Source organism: Choloepus didactylus, chromosome 9, assembly GCF_015220235.1.
Source record: "Choloepus didactylus isolate mChoDid1 chromosome 9, mChoDid1.pri, whole genome shotgun sequence".
NCBI classification, from domain to species: Eukaryota; Metazoa; Chordata; class Mammalia; order Pilosa; family Megalonychidae; genus Choloepus; species Choloepus didactylus.
Window position 1 is genome coordinate 31636472 of NC_051315.1, and position 19389 is coordinate 31655860.

Consider the following 19389-nt stretch of genomic DNA (forward strand, 5'->3'; position numbering starts at 1 on the left):
ACAAAAGATATAAATTTTCCTACTCTTTCAGAAGTTGTTGAGTTCCAATTTTTTAATGATTTTCTTATCTAGCCATATTAGACAGGAGGAAGATTTTAGAGGAGATGTCATCCAAGTTAAACACATATGAGGGTCATTAACTTGAATATATCATTCCTAATATGTCCCTTTGAACCTGGAACTCCAACTCATAGGAAGAAAAAAGATGGAGCCAGAAGAGGACTGGCCTCGGTTAACCTCACAATGAAGGAATCTTTCACACAACTAGATGCTGAGAAAAAAGACAGCAGATGGTCTGAAAATAATGTCTGGAGGATATCATATCTTATTTTAAATAATCTAAATTTCAGGTTAGATGTAACCCCTAGATTTTTTCATCGTTTGTACCACTTCATACATTCATTCTCTGAACAGTAAAATAGTGTTTACATCTTCTGTGACTCCATATTTTAAATTCACTGGGGCCTTGAGCCTGTTACAGTTTTTTCCATCTTAAAAAATTAATTAGCCTAGGAGAACATTCAATATTATGGAAAGAATTAGACAGGACCTCACTTAAGTTTCTTTAGAAACAACTAACATGTCAGAAGAGGAAATGAGAGCAAGTTTTGTATTATTTAGAACTGTACTGCTCCTAGTATATGAGAAGACAATCACATCCATATATGAGGCTGGGTTCAACTTAAGGTGCCACAGTGACATAGAGAAGATATTTCAAAGTGGCAATGCAGTGTAGACCATGCAGTGTAAGAGCTGACCAGACTTTTCCACCTGCCAGGATATTTCATAAGTAGAACATTTATGTCTGGCCCATTCTATAGCATGGAGGGCAGTATGGGAAGCAGAAGACCTGGACAGAGAGCTGTGGCTTCAGAAGGGACTATTGGGGCAAGAGGTGGATAGTGAAGAAAGCAGTAACCACAGCCTTACTTTGTCTAGGACTAGAAGGGGGAGAATAAATTGTCCATTGGAGAAAGTTTGGGGCCATAGGGCATGGTATAGGAGGCATTCTGAGCATGGTTCTGAATAATTTTTGTTTGGGTAAAGTCTTGGTGGGAAGCACTTGCCCTCCGTCATCTGTTTTTATAGTCTGGACTCTTCTTGGCCTCCCAGATGTAATTCTCTAAGTCAAGGGTTAGATAAGCTACGGTGGACATGTGTGTCAAGCTTCTGTTTAACATGCTGAGCTTGACCACTCATCTGAGATCTGCCAGAAGGAAAATGTACTGATCAATTGGCATGTCAGCTGGAGTCTAGGAATGGTGTAGGCCTCCTCTGCTGGGAAAGTTCCCAGCTTACTGCCCACATCATGACCAGCTTAGGGTCTGGGACTTGGAATGACATCTAAGAAAGGATGCAACTTGTTCTTGGGAGAAAAGGATACTTGAGTACAAAAGAATAACAAAAACAAAGAAACAAACACACACAAAAAGCTGCCCTTAGTGTTATATGATGCTTAAGTATCTAAATAAGGAATGGTTGAAACAATTAAGTATATGAAAGACTATTTTCCTCCTTAAGTTGGAGTAGGTGTAATGTGAGGTGATGAGGAGGTGGTAAAAGACAAGAGTACCCAAGACTCTTACTATGCTACATGAAAGAGATAGATTTGTTTTATTCAGGAGAACAGTGTATTACAATTATTGAGGCATAAAGATCACAGAATTTTAAAGTAAATTTGGAGACTTGGCTCTGCTACTCACTTTGTGAATTTGGGCAAGATAATGAACTTTTCTGTCTTAATACTTTCCAAATAATACCTCTTAGGATTTTTGATACTATGTAAAGAGAAACCAGCATAGCAAATAATAACTATTAGTTGTAATTCTACTCTTAGTATTGAATGGTATGTTGCAAGTGTTCCTTCTCATAAAAGATATTCTGAAAATTGTAAAACATCTGGGATGGGATTTTTATGACACTGTATTAATAACAACAACAAACATTTTGAATATTCTATGTACCTGGCACTGTGTTGAAATTTTTACGTGCTTTATTTAATGATGAAAATGAGTAATGAAGTTTGAATTTCTTTGTGCCTTAGTTTTGATTATTATTCATATTGCCTACTCATATTTATTCATTAAATCACTGTGTTCTAAGAGGATACAAAGTTACATAAAGCAGAGTCCCCCAAAGGAGTTGTTTAGGAGATAAGAAATAGACAAAAAATATGGTATAAAGATTAAATGCCAAATGCTTTAAGGAATGTTCAGGTCAAGAATTTGGGGAAATTGCAATTGGGAGAAATATGGGAAGTATTAAGTAATTCTTCTTTTATCCTATGGTCTTTAAACTGAGTCTTGAGCTAGAACATTTGGACACAAAGAGAAAAGGGTAAGACATTTGAGGTGCACAATTGTAGGAAAGTACAGGGAACATTGGGTAATCAGGCTTGGATGAAATGTACAGGGTTTTATGACTAGTGTCTGTGGTAGGTGCTTTGCATAGTCCCAGACTAAGAAGTTTATACTCTATTTGATAGGAAATTTTATTGTCCATCAAATACTCATTATTCAGTTTTTATTCATTTGGCCAACATTTATTGAAAACCTCCCATGTGACAAGCAATTGGCTGAGTACTGGGCCCCCAAAGATGAATAAGATGTAATTCCTTCCTAAAAAACCAGACACTCCAGCACTACTTAGAAGGAAATATTCTGCATCAAGAGAATCACTTCCATGCCCAGCAAACTTGACTCCATTTTACAAAACCAATAGAGAGATATATTAGAACACAATATTATAGAATTAATGGTTTTCATCTAATTTTACTTAATTCCTATATAACCCCAAAGACCAAGGTCCTAGCAACCTATGAGTATGAATCGTGTTAACACTAAGTCACAACCTGTATAATCATAGCAACTCAGCCATTCTCTGCTTCCAAGTTCTCCCTAGCCAGTTATGGGAGTACCTGGATTGTATTGCATATGATCAGGACTGGCGCCCTCATGTGCTTCTTCTTTGCTTCTTGCTCTTTGATAGTCCCCAACTGCCCACAGACTGCCCAAGGAAGGCACCTCACCACATCCATTCAGCCAGCACCTTCTAAGAGCTGGCTGCTACCGTGCCTGGGTTCTGTCTGGGAGCTTCTAAACTTGCAAAGCCTTCCAGGTGCCAAATAGTGCTCTGATCTTTCGGGTTCCCACTGTACTTCTGGATCTACTTTGTCTCCAGAGAAAATGGGAAGATGGCTCTTCTCCCCACTCCTCCTGCATATTGCATCTGTTTTTTAAGAGCTTGAAGCAATAACTTCTTATGCTTTCAATCTCACAAAGTGGAAAAAATAGCTTTGCCTTCTGTCTGAAGTTCTTTCCTTAACAGAAGTCATACCTACTCTCTGGGGTCTAGCTGGGGTACATGAACCAGTTTCTCATCTTGCAGAACTCCCACTGACCGCCACAAACTCAAAATTCCTCCACACTGATTGTCTTTTCACCAACAAATATCAACTCTTGCAGTTAGACATCTGGGTTAATGAACATCATTCTGAAAATTCAATAGAGCCAACTGAAATGGTCCATTCCTCCTTTAAAAGCTCCCTCTTAAGAGGTCCTGTTAGATAGAAAAGTAATATACCCAAAGAGTATCCGATATACTCAGAAAATGTGCAATATACAAAGCAGCATCTCCTAGTGAGATACATATTCATTCAATTTTGCGGACAACTTCAGGGCAGGATAAGGTATTTTGGAAATGTTACTGCACAGTCACTTTCTGCAGTAACAACTACAAAATGAGAAGCACACACTGCATTTGACTGGAAGCCCAAAAGAGACAAAATGTTTTCGAAAATGTGTGCATCATGGCCTACTAATCTAGGCTCATAACCTCTTCTCTCCAATTACATTCCTGGAACTGTTTTTCAATTTCTTTGCATAGAATAACTAGCGACCACATTACTCAGAGCAGCCCACAGGGAACAGACAGTCCTGTGCAGAGCTTACCCCACACCTCCTCGGAGCTAGCCAACACTTCCACAGAACCACATGATTCCCCGGCTCCTTCATACGGTTTATTATAAAATCCTTTACCTGCCTCAAAGCACTTTTCATCAAAGCCGCTTTTAAGCTGAAGCTGAGGACCAAAGAATGCCTTTCACAGAATACTGAAATAGCTTTTAACCCAAGGCTGAGAAGAGAAAGTGCTTTTAACCTAAAGTGCTTTCCCTCTTAGGTACTTCAGGGTGTACCTAGCACTCAGCCTTAGTGGGTATAAGAACACCCTTAAGACCCAAATGAAAGAGACTCCATTACAGATATTCAGAACCATTATATTAATATGTTACAAGTAATATTTGAAATCATTAAGCAGTTTTACTCCAACTAAATTTGAGTCTTTTCTTATTGAACTATGCATTCATGCAAATAAATTGAAGTCTTACCACCTGGGAGTCTAACAAATCTATGCTGACTCTAGGAAAAATACAGTCTTCTCTCCTATATTTTACTCATATCTGGAATGAATCAAAATTTCCACATCTCCACCCTAAAGATTCTTTCAACTCTAATCTACCACGGAATGACATTCCCAGTTTTAGTCCATAATAGCTGGGCTAAAAAGATAAATTAAATCATTTACAATAAGTTCAATCAATTATCTGAATAAATGTTATGTATTAAATTTTCTCCTCAGACTTGCCACTCAAATGCAAATAAAAGTACTGACTTTATAGTAGTTTTAACCTCCAGTGAAGTTCCTACTTAGTCAAGTAAGTATATAACCTAATTGATAAAAGTTTTAACTTGAGAGTAATTATAGTAAGTTATGTGATTGAGCAATTGAATTTCATGGACAGTTTTCTATTTTGGGGGGAATAATAAGTACACAAATATGAAATAAGTTAGCAAATATGGGATAAGGTGGCAAAATCTGATATCTATCAAGCTTATCCCCCTTCCTTTACTGCCCCCTCTATCATTCTAATGAGATGAAAGCAAGCAAATGAGAAGAGGAAAATATAGTTAGCCCAAATATCAATAATCAGTCTTTTGCTAAACAAAATTTGGCATGACCAAAATGTTCTAAAGTAAACTAAACTGAAATATATTTTTTTCGTATACAAGTGATCACATCACATCTCTAGATAGAAATTACTTTCTTTTCTAAATTGTTTTATTCATTCATTTATTCATTCAGTTGGCAACAAGAAGGACATGTAACATAATAAATGCATTAAACCAAATGCAAATGGAAGAAACTCCATTTATCTTGGCCTACCAAGTCAACAGCCTCTTTTGCCTTGACTATTCTTTCCCTTCCTCAACGTAGGAAACATCTATTCATTTTGACTCTTCCAGCTCTAAGTTGCCACTCCATGAAGTCATTTATGACTTCCTCATTCTGAATTAGTTCTCCCCTCTCTTCATCCCAAAGCTCTAATTTCATTATATGATTGTTTCAATGTCTCCCAACTTGACTGTGAGCTGTATCTACTAGACCAGAGACCATTTTACTCAACTCTCGGCTCCCAGGGAGGTATTATTGCCTAGAAAGAGATGAGGAAGGAAAGGAGGCAGGACATGAAATCCTTCACTGGTTTCAGAATTATTATTTATTTGGAGTTTCTTATTCCTTCTGGTTGAGATTCTTATGTCAGTGGGCACTCTTTGGGTGAATCCTGCTTCTCTCCCCAACCTTGGAATCTTGGCATTCTCCTATGTTGAGTCTTTGGACTTCATCCCTTCTCTCTTCATGCTCATTCTCAAACTGTTGGAATTACCAGAACATTCCATGGCTGAAAATTTAATCTATGTGCTGAAGCTATCCAAATGTAAGACTTCAGTCTCAAACTCCACACTCCAAATTCTGATATCTCCTTGAATGTCTGGTATCTCAAATTTATCTGCAGCAACTCTGAGCCCTTGATTCCCCTGCCCCCACATATTCTCTACCTCAGGAAATACCACTGCCATTTGCCAACTAGAGTCTACATCCATTCTGCTCTGTCTCTTTTGCTCTCATCAACAAGCCTACCTTAAAAATATATTCTAAACTCAACTGCTTTTAGTCCCTTCCACTGTTCTGGCCCTTTTCTAAGCACTGTCCTCACTCCCTGGAATATTTCACTGGCCTCCATCTGGCCTTTCTGCTTTTCCTCTTGATCCCTTTAAACCTAGACTCCACACAACAACTAGAAAATCGCCTAAAATATAAATCACACATCTCACCCCCTGCTTAATAATCTCCAAATGCTTAGAATAAAATTGAATGTCCTTCCTGTGACCTGTAGGGCTCTACCAGGTTACGTTTTCTATTTCATCTCCAACCATATTTCCTCTGGGGCACTCCACTCTAGCCTTCTTGTTCCTCTTCTACTGCCCCCAGCTTTCTCCCTTCAGCCTGTGCACAGGCTGCACCTTTGATTGAATGCTCTCCCCTATGTATATGCACAACTTACTCCTTCATTTCATTCAACCTCTGCTCAAATTTCATTGCCTTAGAGGTCTTGCCTGACAGCATCTCCCTTTAGCTCTCTATCTCCCTATCTTCCTTTATTTTTATATAGCATTTATCACCATCTGGCATTATTTTATATATTAATGTATTTATGTTTTTGTTTTCTCCATTTGCATATAGGCTACTTGAGGACAGAGAGTGTTTTGTTCACTAGACATCTCCAGAAATTGTTTAAAAATATTCAGAGATGGATAGAGTGAATAATTGAATAAAAGAATGCACAAAATATTAATTTGGCCAAACCATCCTCTATACTGTTGTAATTCTACATGTGTGTACAAGTGTGTGTGTGCTGCTTTGGGTGAGCAGAGGAAGGGAGAGGTATAGGACAAAGTTACTGCCTAGAGTAGACAAATACTAGTAGACCACTTAGGTTAATAAAATGTTAATTTAAGAAGCAAATTTCTTCCTGCCTGGTGGAGCCAACAAAATGTCCACTGTATTTATCAGATCAACATTGAGTTGAGATCTATTTCCATGAGAGTTTGGGACCTGAAAAGAAAGGGTCCAAAGGGTACTTGATAGAAATACTGTTTTGGGTTGAGGGTGAAACTGAAAGATGGAGATTGCTGGAAGCCTGAAAAGAGAAGAGGAAGAAAACCAAAGGAACCGGGGAAGAACTCTGTCATTCTGTCAGGGTGGCAGCTGGTCTGTCACTAAACTCATCTTTGGGCTGCTGTTGGCAGAGGATGCTATCCCTGCAGCCAACTCTCCAACTTTGCTTGGAAGCAGCAGACCTCAGTCTACCCTTGTTTGGGGAGATCTTCTCCATGTAGTCTAGGCCAATCTTCTCCAGCCCACTCTTTCCTAGTAGGCATTGTCCTTATCCACTTTAAAATCTATTAAGTTTGCTGAGATGCAAAAATATGAATAAACATGTGGAGGAAAACTACACACAGAGTGTGTATATTTGGCAAATCCTATTTATTTAGATTCCAAACTACTTAAAAGTTAAAATAATTAAGCTTTTTCCTGTACTTGCCTCTTACAAGAAAACAAAACAAAAATCTCAAGTAAACAGGGCAATGAAAGAGATTTTCTTCCTCTGCATATTAGAAACTCAGTAGAGAGTCACCCCAATTTTTTATATCTAGGTACCAAAAAAAAGTAGCCAATATTTTTAATCAAAGCCCTGAGGAATTGTAAGCTCATACCGTACCTTATGAAGCACTTAAGATGGATTAAATTCAGTAGTGTTTGTGCATTAGGGACATTTTGCTGTATCTTAATTTAAAATTGGCATCTGGAATCCAGTAAGCTATAGTACTAACTTAAATCACTTACTTCTCCAACTCAGTAAAGTTTTGGGAAAGTTATATGATGGGAGTTCATATGGTGTGTATTTTAAAGAAGAAGAATAGAAGGTGGGGAGAGTGGAACTGGAAAAAATATAAAAGATAAGAGTGGAAACAGAATTCCTTGATAAGGAATCTGAAACTTTGGGTCTGGAAACATACTCTCAAAAGGAAACCAAATGTCATTTGTAGGTTAAAATCAAAGGCTAACTTCAGCTATATTGCTGAAATTACCCATGCTGAGAAAATTATTCTTGCCTTCCAGCGTTCGTTGCCCCTCCCTTATAGCAATTTGTTGGGAAACGATCTGCCTGTATGCATGGCTTTTTGGTGGGAGAAAAATTCGAAGTTGATACTGCCCATAATGGAAACTATATTTTTCCTCTCCCTGCCCCAGTGTTTTATAACATAAGCTCAACCACCTGGACACACTCTCTTAGAATTTCAAATGCTAAGAAATTGACATCTAGAGGTCATTATGATAGTGCTGGTGGTAGTGGTGGTGGCAATGAAAAATAGCATCCTGTCCCGGCTATAGTGACAAAACAGTTGCTCTATTTCCTGCTTCCTATTTTTTAGATCTCCACCAATCATCTCGGTTTCTAAACATTCCTAAGACTGGTCTCCCAGTCTCCAGTGAATTCTTTGTGTGCTTGCCCATCTCTATCCCTCAGTATCCTTCGGATAAATACCCCGTTACTTAAGATAGCCACCGTGTTGTTGTTGTTTTCTATTGCTGCAACCAAAAAGCTTGACCAAAATACCTCATGACCAAGAAAGTTAAATGATTGTGCGTGTGTATGTGTGTGTGTACGTGTGTGTGTGTGTGTGTGTGTGTGTGTCTGAGCAGTCTGGTTTGTTGCTACTGTTCTCTCCTCCCCTCTATATTCCTTATGTATATGTGGTTCTGTTTTGTTTTTCCTTTTTAAAATTTACTAGTGTAGCCGCAATGGCCTTCTGTCCTGAAAGCAGAATAACATCATTTTAAAAAGCATGTGGAGACTGTCTCCCTGGGTAAATGATGATAACACCGTCACATTATTTGAACATTTAACTGCCTCTATTGAGTAGTTTTCCTCATAGTTTTGATTCATTTGGAATATAACTGACAAAGATCCCATTACTGGGTGTTCTTTCCATGATTTGTCAAAAAATATATAGCAGAGATGAGGGAGAGTGAAGCTCATTTGTAATCTGGGTGACTTAACCTGGTTGTACTGATGAACTAACTGAATCGGTCAAAAGTTTGAAAGCTTAAAGATTAAAAACCACTGTTCCCTAGTTAAACTCTAATTCATTATGTAAACAACGTGATTTATGAGTGCATTCATGTGGAAGTTCTATTTGTTTTTCTTACCAAAACATGCTTTCAAAGAAAAATTGCAGAAAATGGATTTCTTCCAACCAAAGTGTTGCCTGCCACCCCTAGTATAATGCTGAAATGGAAGAACGAAGATATAATGGCCGTAGGCATTTGCAGAGGATTCCAAAAGTACTGGCACCTTTTGTAAGAGGTGTTTTCTAGATAAAAAATGTTAAAGGAGGAGGAAAGGATTACCAGTGAGTCCCCAAATGGGAGTTTAGGTGGGGAGTCAGGAGCTCAGGGTTTGGGGGACTGCTCCCTTTTTTTGGAATACTGTAAAAAAGGGGGATGCAGAAATGAGCCTTAATGTTGTGCCTGGACAGCAAGCATGAAAGTTTAGGGGTAGGATCTAGTTCACTAATGCTAGCCAAGAAAACAGAATACCTTCTCTTTTCCTCCTCATTTCCTATACTGTTTTAAGATAAAAGGTTTCTATGGTTCAAACACATTCCCATAATTTAATGGTCCTCTTAGGTGTATCAAACTCTGGACTGTATCAGATTTACAGGTAGGTGGCAATCCTACAGCAGTCCATAAATTTGGCAATTACATTTTAGCTTAATTTCTAGGATTTCCTTTCTGTAGATAGTACTTTTCGGTTTGCAAAGTCACTTCACTTACATCATTATTTCCTCTAAATTGTGTCATTCATCTTAAGCTGAAGGTTAATGTTGTAGTCAAGATTCTTTCAGTAGCAATTGATAGAAATGTGTCCAAATTGCAAAAGTAAGAATGGAATTTATAGCATTACTTTATTGAAAAGGCCAAAGGGCAAATAGCTTCAAGCATGACTGGATCTAAGGGCACAAAAGTTCCATCAGGTCTTGATCTCCCCTATCGCAGCTCTGTTTTCCTCTATGTTGGCTTAATCCTCCATTATGTCTTTCAATAAGGTGGCAAAATGGCTTCTGGATCTGAGACTCATATCTTCATATTTACCCACTAATTAGAAAGAAGTCCTCTGTTTCCCAAAACCACCAGAAAAAGTCACAGGATTTACTCTCTCAGATTTCCTTGGGCTACATGTTCATGCCCGAACCTATTACTGTGGCCAAGGAGATGAACCGTGTGTTCAGCCACGGGGCTGGATGTGGTAGGGTCAGCACTACCTAAAACAAATGGCAGTAAAATGGGGATGGCAAGGGTCACAAAGGAAAACCAGGATGCTCTTACCAGAGGATAAGGGAATACTTGCTGGGCTTTAAGCTTCAAATCAGACTGGACTTGGCTCTTCTCTGAAGCAAGAGGGAGAGTAGAAATCTACAGTGTTCTTAAGGTCTCGGTCTGGAACTGACACACACTCACTTCCAACTCACATTCCATTGACCAAAGCAGGTCATATGGTCGAATCCACTATCAATGAGATGGAAAAATAAATGCCACCCACTTAAGCAGGTGGTACTGCAAACTCACATGGCAAAGGAGGTGAATTAAAAAATCAAATTCATAAAAAGTGAAAGAATTGTTAACAATGATTAAATTTACCACAGCTCTATCTTGATTCTTGCCTTCATAATATCATGCCTAAGCAATCACAATAGCCTCTTTATTATTCTTGTGTCCAGTTTTTTTCCCACCACCTACCACCTCCCAATTTGCTTTATAAAGTGAACCTCCTCAGGAAAAACTGATTATGATATACTTTACATGCAAAAAACCACAATGACTTCCTAATTTCTAACCATTTTTGTTAAGATGCTTTTGGCTGCAGGTGATGGAATATCCTGTTAAAGATGAGTTGTATTATTATATATAAGAAGTCTAGAGGAAATGTTTCAGGGTTGACTCAGAAATTCAACAATTTCATCAATGTTTTAGTATTCTTGCAATTCGTTAGCTTTTCTTCTCACTCTTGTTGCCTTACAGTAACAAAATTGCTGTAGTAGCTCCAAGCATCACATCATCACACAGTGATGTTTGAAGCACAAAGAAAAAGAAAGGAAAGATCTTCTCATATGCTCCTCTCCTTTTATCAGTGGAAAAAAGGGTCTCCTCTTATAGCTTCCCTAATGACATCCTCTTATATTGCATTGACCAGAATTAATCACTGGTCAACCTTCTAGGATGACAGAAAAAGTTAATAGCAAACATTTTCAGGTTCTATCTTGTAAGTGGGCTCCGGAAAAAAAAAGAAAGAAGTAGAGTGGGAAACAGCTTTTATATCTAGGAAAATGATGGTATCCACACACTCTTAAATACTTCCTTGACTATAACTTTAGGACCATTCAGAATGTAGTCCTCATCTCCTTTTAAAGCTCTTAATAGGTTAAGATTTCATAAAATCAGAAGGAGTGACTTTTACCTCAATATACCCATTCTTCCCATCATTCTTCCTATCATTGAGGCATTTGTTTATTTTGTTTACTCTTTTTACCACCATTAATGAATTTACTTTTTCTCCCTCTTCCTAAAATGTCTTTCTGACCCTCTCTTGTCCCTGTCTAATTTAAGTCTTACTCATCCTTGAGCATTCAGCTCTTCTCTGGGCAGCCTTCCATTGCCATTCCAGGCTGTTCTGATGCCTCAACAAATGCTCCTATTGCATCTGTGCTTCCCCAATTATAGCATGTCTCATGGTGAGAGATTCTTTCCTGTTTATATATATGATGCCCCCACTCAACAGGAAAACTCTTAGAGCATAGGTAATGAGTCATGGTTATTGTATTACTAGTACCTTTACTAGTTCCTGACACAGAGTAGGCACAAAATTTTTTTTCTTTTGCAAATAGATAACTGAATGAAAAAATGAATGCCCTAGAATGTCCTCACCTCTATCTCAAATTAAAAAAAAAAACAAAACAACTCTCCAATCTTCAATATCCACTTGATTCAGGAACCTGTTTTTCTTGAATGGCCCCATGTCACAAACTCCTTGTGCTCTCTTTCTTCCTTCTCTCTCATTACCTACATGTGTGCACATGCACACACACACACACGCACACATATCTGCACTAAATGGCACAAAGTGACCTACAGTAAATGACTTCTTTCTTCTATTGAAACTCCCTTAACATTCTTTACCTTTTACCACACTTGCTATATTGGGTTTGATGTGTTACTTGAATACCTCTATTTATTCCTACAAGATTATAACCTTCTTGACATCTCTTGTACAACTTGATATGTATACCTCAGTACTGTGAAGATAGGAGATACTTGATAAATATCTGTGAAATTGATTTGATTACAATTTCCTTTAAATAATTTTGTGCTTTGCATCAATTCTTCCTGACAGTAACCTCTAGCCAATTTAAAACTTTCTGTGTGAACCTCTGTGTTACTTTTTTCTTTAAGAGTATTTTACATCACTCTTTTTGTGTTTTTGAACAAGTTTTTGTTATATGATCAAATATTCAAAGTATATACCCATGATTATTTCCCATATCTCTACATTTTGTCCATGTGATTTCAGTTGATCTTATCTTCTTTCTGTCTCTCCAATAAAATAATTCCAAATTTCCATCTTGGAATGTATTATTGATAGTTCTTCAGACTTAAATGCCTCCTTCCCTGCTAAATGTCATTATCTTTATCCCCACCACCACCCCCGCAAAAAGAAATGGATGGAAATAATGACTTCCTTAAAATCTCACTACCCTCCATTTGAATTATTTCTTTGTCATAATATGTCACCTAGCACTCTGTTACGCTGCATTGTATTGTTAGTCTCTCCACTTCTGCTAATTTTTTGGAAATTTATTACGTGCCTCCACTTTTGGCTAAGACAATGACTTGCAGTCAAATATTCAACAAATGTTTTTTAAACATCTAATATATGTCAAACCCTCCTAGGTGTGGGGGACCCAGTAATAAAGAAAACATGTATAACCCTTACCCTCCTGGGCTGTGTATCTTAAGTACAGAAAATAACTAACAAGTAAATGCATCAATCTAATAATCAGAGGGAGATGACTTATAAGAAAGATAGCAGGAAGAGTGACATGCAAAGTGCCTTTTGGGAGTGGTGCCATTTTTAAAAAGGTGACTAGGAAAGGCTACAATAAGAAGATGACATTTGATCAGAGACTTAGGACAATAGAGTTCCATGCAGAACTCTAATAATTGCGAAGCCCTCGGTAGATGTTTGCTTAGCATGGAGAAGCAGCAGCAATGTGGGCAGATAGACAATGTGAGTAAGAGATGGAGGAAGGAAATGAAATCAGTTAATTGGTGGAGGGTCAGATCATGTCTCATCAATCACAGTAAGGTATTCGATTTCATTCTGAGCAAGGTGGAAGACTTTGGACCCATAAAAAATTTGTTTCGTTATCAATAACAAACAGTTATGAGTGAATACTGTGGGCCAGAGATGGTGCTAATCACTAGTGACTACAAGAAGACAGAAATGGTTTAGGCACTTAGAATCTCCTTTGAGAGAATATATTCCATGCATTATAAATACATAATTCAAGGTAACATAAATCATGTTCCAAATGAAAAAGCTAGGCTAGGATTTCACAGAGTGTTTTCTCAGAAATCTGGAGACATGCTCTTGGAAATAAAAGGATTCCTCAAATAAGTTTGGGAAATAAGTGCATCTTCCACCCCTTCATGGTGAATCACAGGGCACATTGGCCTATTACAGGCTCTAAAAATAAATACACATCAAAGAAATCTGTTTAACTTGGTTTAACCCAATGTTGCTAAAACTTTTTGATCATAGTATTCTTTTGCCTGAATCATCTATTAACATCCTGACATACTGGTATTCTAAAGAACCTGCCTTACAGGAAACACAAAGCTGAGATAGGAAGGAAAGATTTTGTAGAGAAAGTGTGATCTGAGCTGAGCTTTAAGGGAGACGTGATACTGAGAATAATGAAAAGGAAGGGCATTCAAGGCCAGAAAAATGTTAAGTAACTCACTTCAAAGTAAGTCTCTTGGAATCTGCCACTTCAAGTATCATTGAGCCATAGAATGAATGTTGTAAATACACTTGATAAAATAATAATTTTGATGAACACTGAAAAACTTCTAAAACACTCGAGATACCAAAGACCCTGAGATTAATAATTTTGCAGGAATTTTCTTAATCCCTTGTCGTTATTATAAAGATGACAAATTTAAGGCCCAAAGAGACTATACCTTATGGAGTCATCCCTCCTAATCAATGGCAGTGTCAATTTTCCTACTCTGGGGCCAGGGCCCTGTTCCCTAAAGGAGGGAGTTATGGTCTCTGGATGTCTGCAATAGACACTTTAAATTAAAGCCAAAAATCAATTCTTATGCAAGATGAAGATTTCAGCATGGAGTAGATATGGAAACAGAAACAAATTAAAGAACAAGGCAAGCTTGGATTTTAATGAAGCTTGTCTTTGTTTCTTTTGCAGATCAAATTTTTGGCTCTCATCTGCACACAGTGTGTGAACGTGAAAATTCCACAGTTCCATGGTTTGTAAAGCAATGCATTGAAGCTGTAGAAAAAAGAGGTGAGTAACTGAATGTGTAGCAGTTTCCCCCATTACTGCACCCTGTAAACAACCAGGGCTCGAGTTAACAGTGCCCCTTGATTTGTCTGGGAAGCCATGCAATTAAAACTTGACTTTTGTTAATCAGTTAAGAGGATCAAGTTTCTTACTAACTATAGTTTTCTTTTACAATAGGGACATTAGTAATTCTCATGATTGTTCTTTTTTTTTCTTGTTTAATATTTTGTCTTTTTGACATGCTGTTGATTCAATTGCAAACTTGTTGTTTTCAAGACAGTGATAAAACATTCGTAAAACATCAGCACTCACAGTGTTAGAACCCTCCTAACATTTATGCTAGTAGATGCTGTGCCAGAACATTTTTTGGTAAGCCCCCAACATTACCCAAGTGAGGCAAATAGCATTCCTACTTGCAAACAATGATATTCCATCTTCCACGTTTCTGTTCAGTACAGAATATGGCTAACTTGTTTTCCTGGAACAATTAACAGACACACCTCCAGAGTTAGGATGGATGAACTTTGATTCCTCTATTTCAGCATTCTGTTTTTCATCTAAAATTATTTCATCTTACTTATGAAGACAAGACAAAACCCAATTGACTCATCATTTCTAAGATAGTCTATCTGTGGGGTGTTTTTCCTTCAAACTATTACTTCATTCATTCAAGGTCATTTGCCCTGGAAGATATATACAGTAGATGCAGAATCTTAAAAAATGTATTGTATAAAAATGTGAAGCTTCATCACCATCTGTTATATGTTTACAATATATTCCCAGGATCTAGGGAAATATATATCATATAAAAGATAGAGGTGTTCTCAGAAACAGAATTGGTGAACCTATTCCCATTTTCAGCTCCCAGACTCTTAAAACAATAGAACCAAGGGGAAAAAATCTTCACCAAGTTATCTGCTAGGAAAAAGCCATTTTAATTCTCTCAGTGTTACCTGGCTTTATTATAGAAGCATAATAAAAATGGCCTGCAATTTCCAACTCCTGGAAATTCATACTTTAATTATATTGTAAGGACAGCCTTGGGATCCTATTATTCCCATATCAGTAGGGAATAAGAGAATAACAAGAAGAGGAAGAGTGGGTAGGGAGAGTGAATAAAGAGAGTGGCTTTGGGGTAAAACATATCAGCACATCAGAGAGAAAGCAGAGTGTATGAACAGAGTAGAAAACAGTAAATGCAGAATGAACACAAAGAGAGGTGTCTATTAGCAATCAAGGCAATTGGAGTTTAGAGAGAAACGTGTTTTTATTGCATGTTCCAATCTCATTTAATTTTATAAGTACATATTTTAGGAGTAAGTATTATTTAATAAGTGCTTAAAGCCAAAATGGATCACTGAAAATGTTATAACATTATTATTGCCAATAGCTAGATTATCATCATTTCCAGGAAATCTTCATTCACTCGTATAAATACTCAGTACTGACAGTGTGAGCATGTTTGTTTTAGACCAAAAATCCAAATAGGAATTTTGGGGAAGCTGTCCATAATAAGAAGTTTGCATTTATAAAGAAGAGCTCCATTCCTCTCTAAACATGCCCTAGGCAAAATGAGAAACCCTGTTAGATGCAGCCCTGCAGTGCAAATATATAATATTATAGAGTAGAAAATGTCTATAAATAGAAACTGTATCTTTTGTTGATGACACTTTTTTTATTAGCTTTAACGAAATAAGACAATGCTTTTGCTGACAGGGGCAATCATATCTGGCATTGTATTTCACTGTTCCAATGTTTACTCTTAAAATGAATGTGTATATCCAGACTTAAACAGGTGCTAATCACACATATGATTATTAAAATAATTCCTAAGCATTTTAATGAAACTTGAAGACTTTACAATTCTCAAAGCAACTGATAATTCAAAGCACTTTGGCAGTGTCAGCTTAAAGGAACTCTATAGTAATGGTCAATAAAAACTCAGAGGTACAAGATAAACCTCTCACATCATTGCAAGATTTACAAGTGTGTACTTTTGATTGTATTTTTCTATGGTCATTTTCTAGGATTAATTTTCTTATATTTACATGCCAATTCTATTTACTCAAAGTGTCGTTTTTACTAAATTCTGGCATAAAGCACCTCAGGACAGAAATAATTTATGTGAATCTAAGTCCAATGTTTATGCAGGCTTCTGATGACATTTTATGCTGGGGTTGGTATTAAGAAGTAGCATATAAAGGTGCCAAGTCTCTCAGTACGTCTGGGACTCAGCATATCTGAAGGCTCCTTCTAATGGCCAGATCCTCTTCCAGCCAAGATACTCAACTGCAGAGTCATGGGAAATGCTTATGGACCAGTTTTGGGAAAGGCATATTTAATGAAAACTGTGTTTACTCGCACGGTCTTAGGAAGATGGACTCAATACTTAACTAAAGTGGCACATGGGCTGTTATGAAAAGATTTTCCATCCTACTTTTGGTTCCTGAAGATGATTTCCCCCCACCTGAAAGGAATCATTTATAAACTGTAGCCATATTTTTAAAAATTTTTTCTTGCATGCTTGATTTAAAATGCAATATCGGGAATGCTGATCTCACTAGTTCATTCTTTCATTCATTTGTTTGTTAGTTAATCTTACCTGCTTGCACTTGACGGAACAAAATCGCTCATGCTTCTGTAGTTTCCCTAGGAAAATCCTACCCAATACTTGGCACAAGAAGCTTTCTTTATTCATCCTTGGGTAAGATGGTATTAGCTATGTTTTAAATTTTGCATCCCTTGGACATTCCTAGAAGAAAATCTATTAGTGAGCCAAATGTAAACCAATTTAGTGAATACCTTGTTTAGTATGTTTCCTTATCTTGATTTGGCTCCCTTTATTCCTCTAAACTACCAGACCGTTCTCCTCCTCCCCAGCGATTATAACTAGATTAACGTCATTTCTGTGGTTTTTAACATTGTCTGCTAAACTTAGAAAATGCATGCACAACTTGAAGGGCAAACTATAGAGGAGCATACTATTCTTTAAAGCTCTTCCAAGTGGTTCATTCTCTGCTGCCTTGCCACCACAGTCTCAGACCACATGTATGAGATATTGTAATTGTCTATTTAGGAATTCAAGTCTTGTTTCCTCTACAAAGTGATTTCTGTGACTATAGAATCATACACATGCTCCATACACACCTCTGGCAAGATGACCAAAAGGACAAGATCATCTAACTTTTTCTTCTTTTTTTTTGAGGTTTGGTGGCAGGAGCTTGTAGTGGGAGCCATAGTGTCATGCTAATGATATGTAGATATAAATGGTGAGAAGTCAATTTTTCACTGTTTTATGGAAAACTTCACAGAGTTTATGATGACCTCAAAAATATATAGAAATTGCTTTCCTGAGGACCACTTGTATCTCTTAGAGACAAGGGCCAGGGAGATATGAACTAAACAAAGCATACTGTCTACACTGGTTTAATAATTAGTAAGACCTCAATCCAGAGTTCTTTTTTATGTAAAGCCATAACTGACTGACTTCCCTTCATGACGATCCATTATTTGGAAAGAAGCCTTCCATAGTGGGTAACACATTATATGCACTCAATAAATATTTACTGAATAAAGGAACAGATCCTAGGTTTTTGTTGCATTCAGGCAACAAATAGTTATTGAATTCTTACTGTATGCCAATCTCCACAATCTCCATGCTATAACCACTGCAAAAATAAACAAGGTAGGGGAAAGTTTGCCTAAAAATGACATAAAAAATGCTGAAAAATAAGCACATGTTTGTCTGCCAAAAATACCAGAAGACGTTTAATTCTGCCTTATTTCCCAGGTGGTTTTCTTTTCTTTTTTTTTTTTTTAACCATTTTTTTTTTTAATTGTGGAATGTAACCCATAACATTCTTTGAAATTTGCTCTCTAACTACTTGTTAAATTGCACTTGGAAAGTTATCACTTCTATGTATATATGTTATATCCCAGGTTGTTTTCTTGATGCATTGTGGCAATGCAGTATAAGATGTCACTTGGTGTGAAATACTCCCAAAAACATACCTTAAATGCTAAACCAGTTCTTTCCTACCCAAAAATATCAGACTTGTACCTTTCTGAAGACTTTTTATATAAAAATCAAGTAAACTAAATGAATGTACATACTTTTACTCTAAACATGTTTCTATGCACAAAGTATATTTTTGTTCGTAAGGGGATAGGGATTTTTTTAATCGTTTAATTTCATTTGAATTGGCATTCAGCTTTTAGAATGAGGATTAACAACTCTTCTTCCTCCCTGATTTCCAGTTGTGGCAATAGGCCCCTGAACTATTTAACAACATTAAAATGATACTGTGTCTTCCCAGTTTGAAGTTCCCAGGTATAAAGCAAGCTATTTTGCAGAATGGCTCAGCCCATGCTAATCAGCGAGAAGTTTGTCCTCTCTTTTTTCTTTTTTCTGGAACCCAAAATACTGTGACAGGAATGATACACAAAGTTACATATTTGACTTAGTGCCTAAAAGCCACCCTGGGATCCATAACCTTGCTTAAAGATTTAAGAAAGACCTTTAGTCTACTTCTGAGAAGGTCCTTAGCCTCGAAAACTTTATCTCTCAACTTGACTTCTTAGCAGCTGTTATATTTTTTTGCTGTCGTTTGTTTGACAGGATCCAGTTATAGGTTCCGATGTCTGTTTAAAGAAACAAGGAGGCTGTTGGCTTTAAAATTCCCTCACTGCCTGTGTGATCAGCATTTTCCCAGGATTTTCTACATAGTTTGCCAAGCAAAGGGACTGACCTTTTGTAGCAAACACTTTTTCATTTCAAAATGCTCACTTTGATTTTTGTCCCATTTTATGCTCATTCCAAACTGTTTACAACCCACTAAAAATG

The 19389-nt window shown here is 37.1% G+C and overlaps 1 protein-coding gene across 2 annotated transcripts in view; it reads left to right on the forward strand.

The window, feature by feature from the left end:
* Positions 1-19389, forward strand: part of ARHGAP15 (Rho GTPase activating protein 15) — a 653013-nt gene that overhangs the window by 409479 nt on the left and 224145 nt on the right. For both annotated transcript variants that reach the window (XM_037850077.1, XM_037850078.1), the window contains exon 10: positions 14451-14549. In XM_037850077.1, the coding sequence (XP_037706005.1) occupies positions 14451-14549 (99 nt within the window). The remainder of the gene's footprint in view (positions 1-14450; positions 14550-19389) is intronic.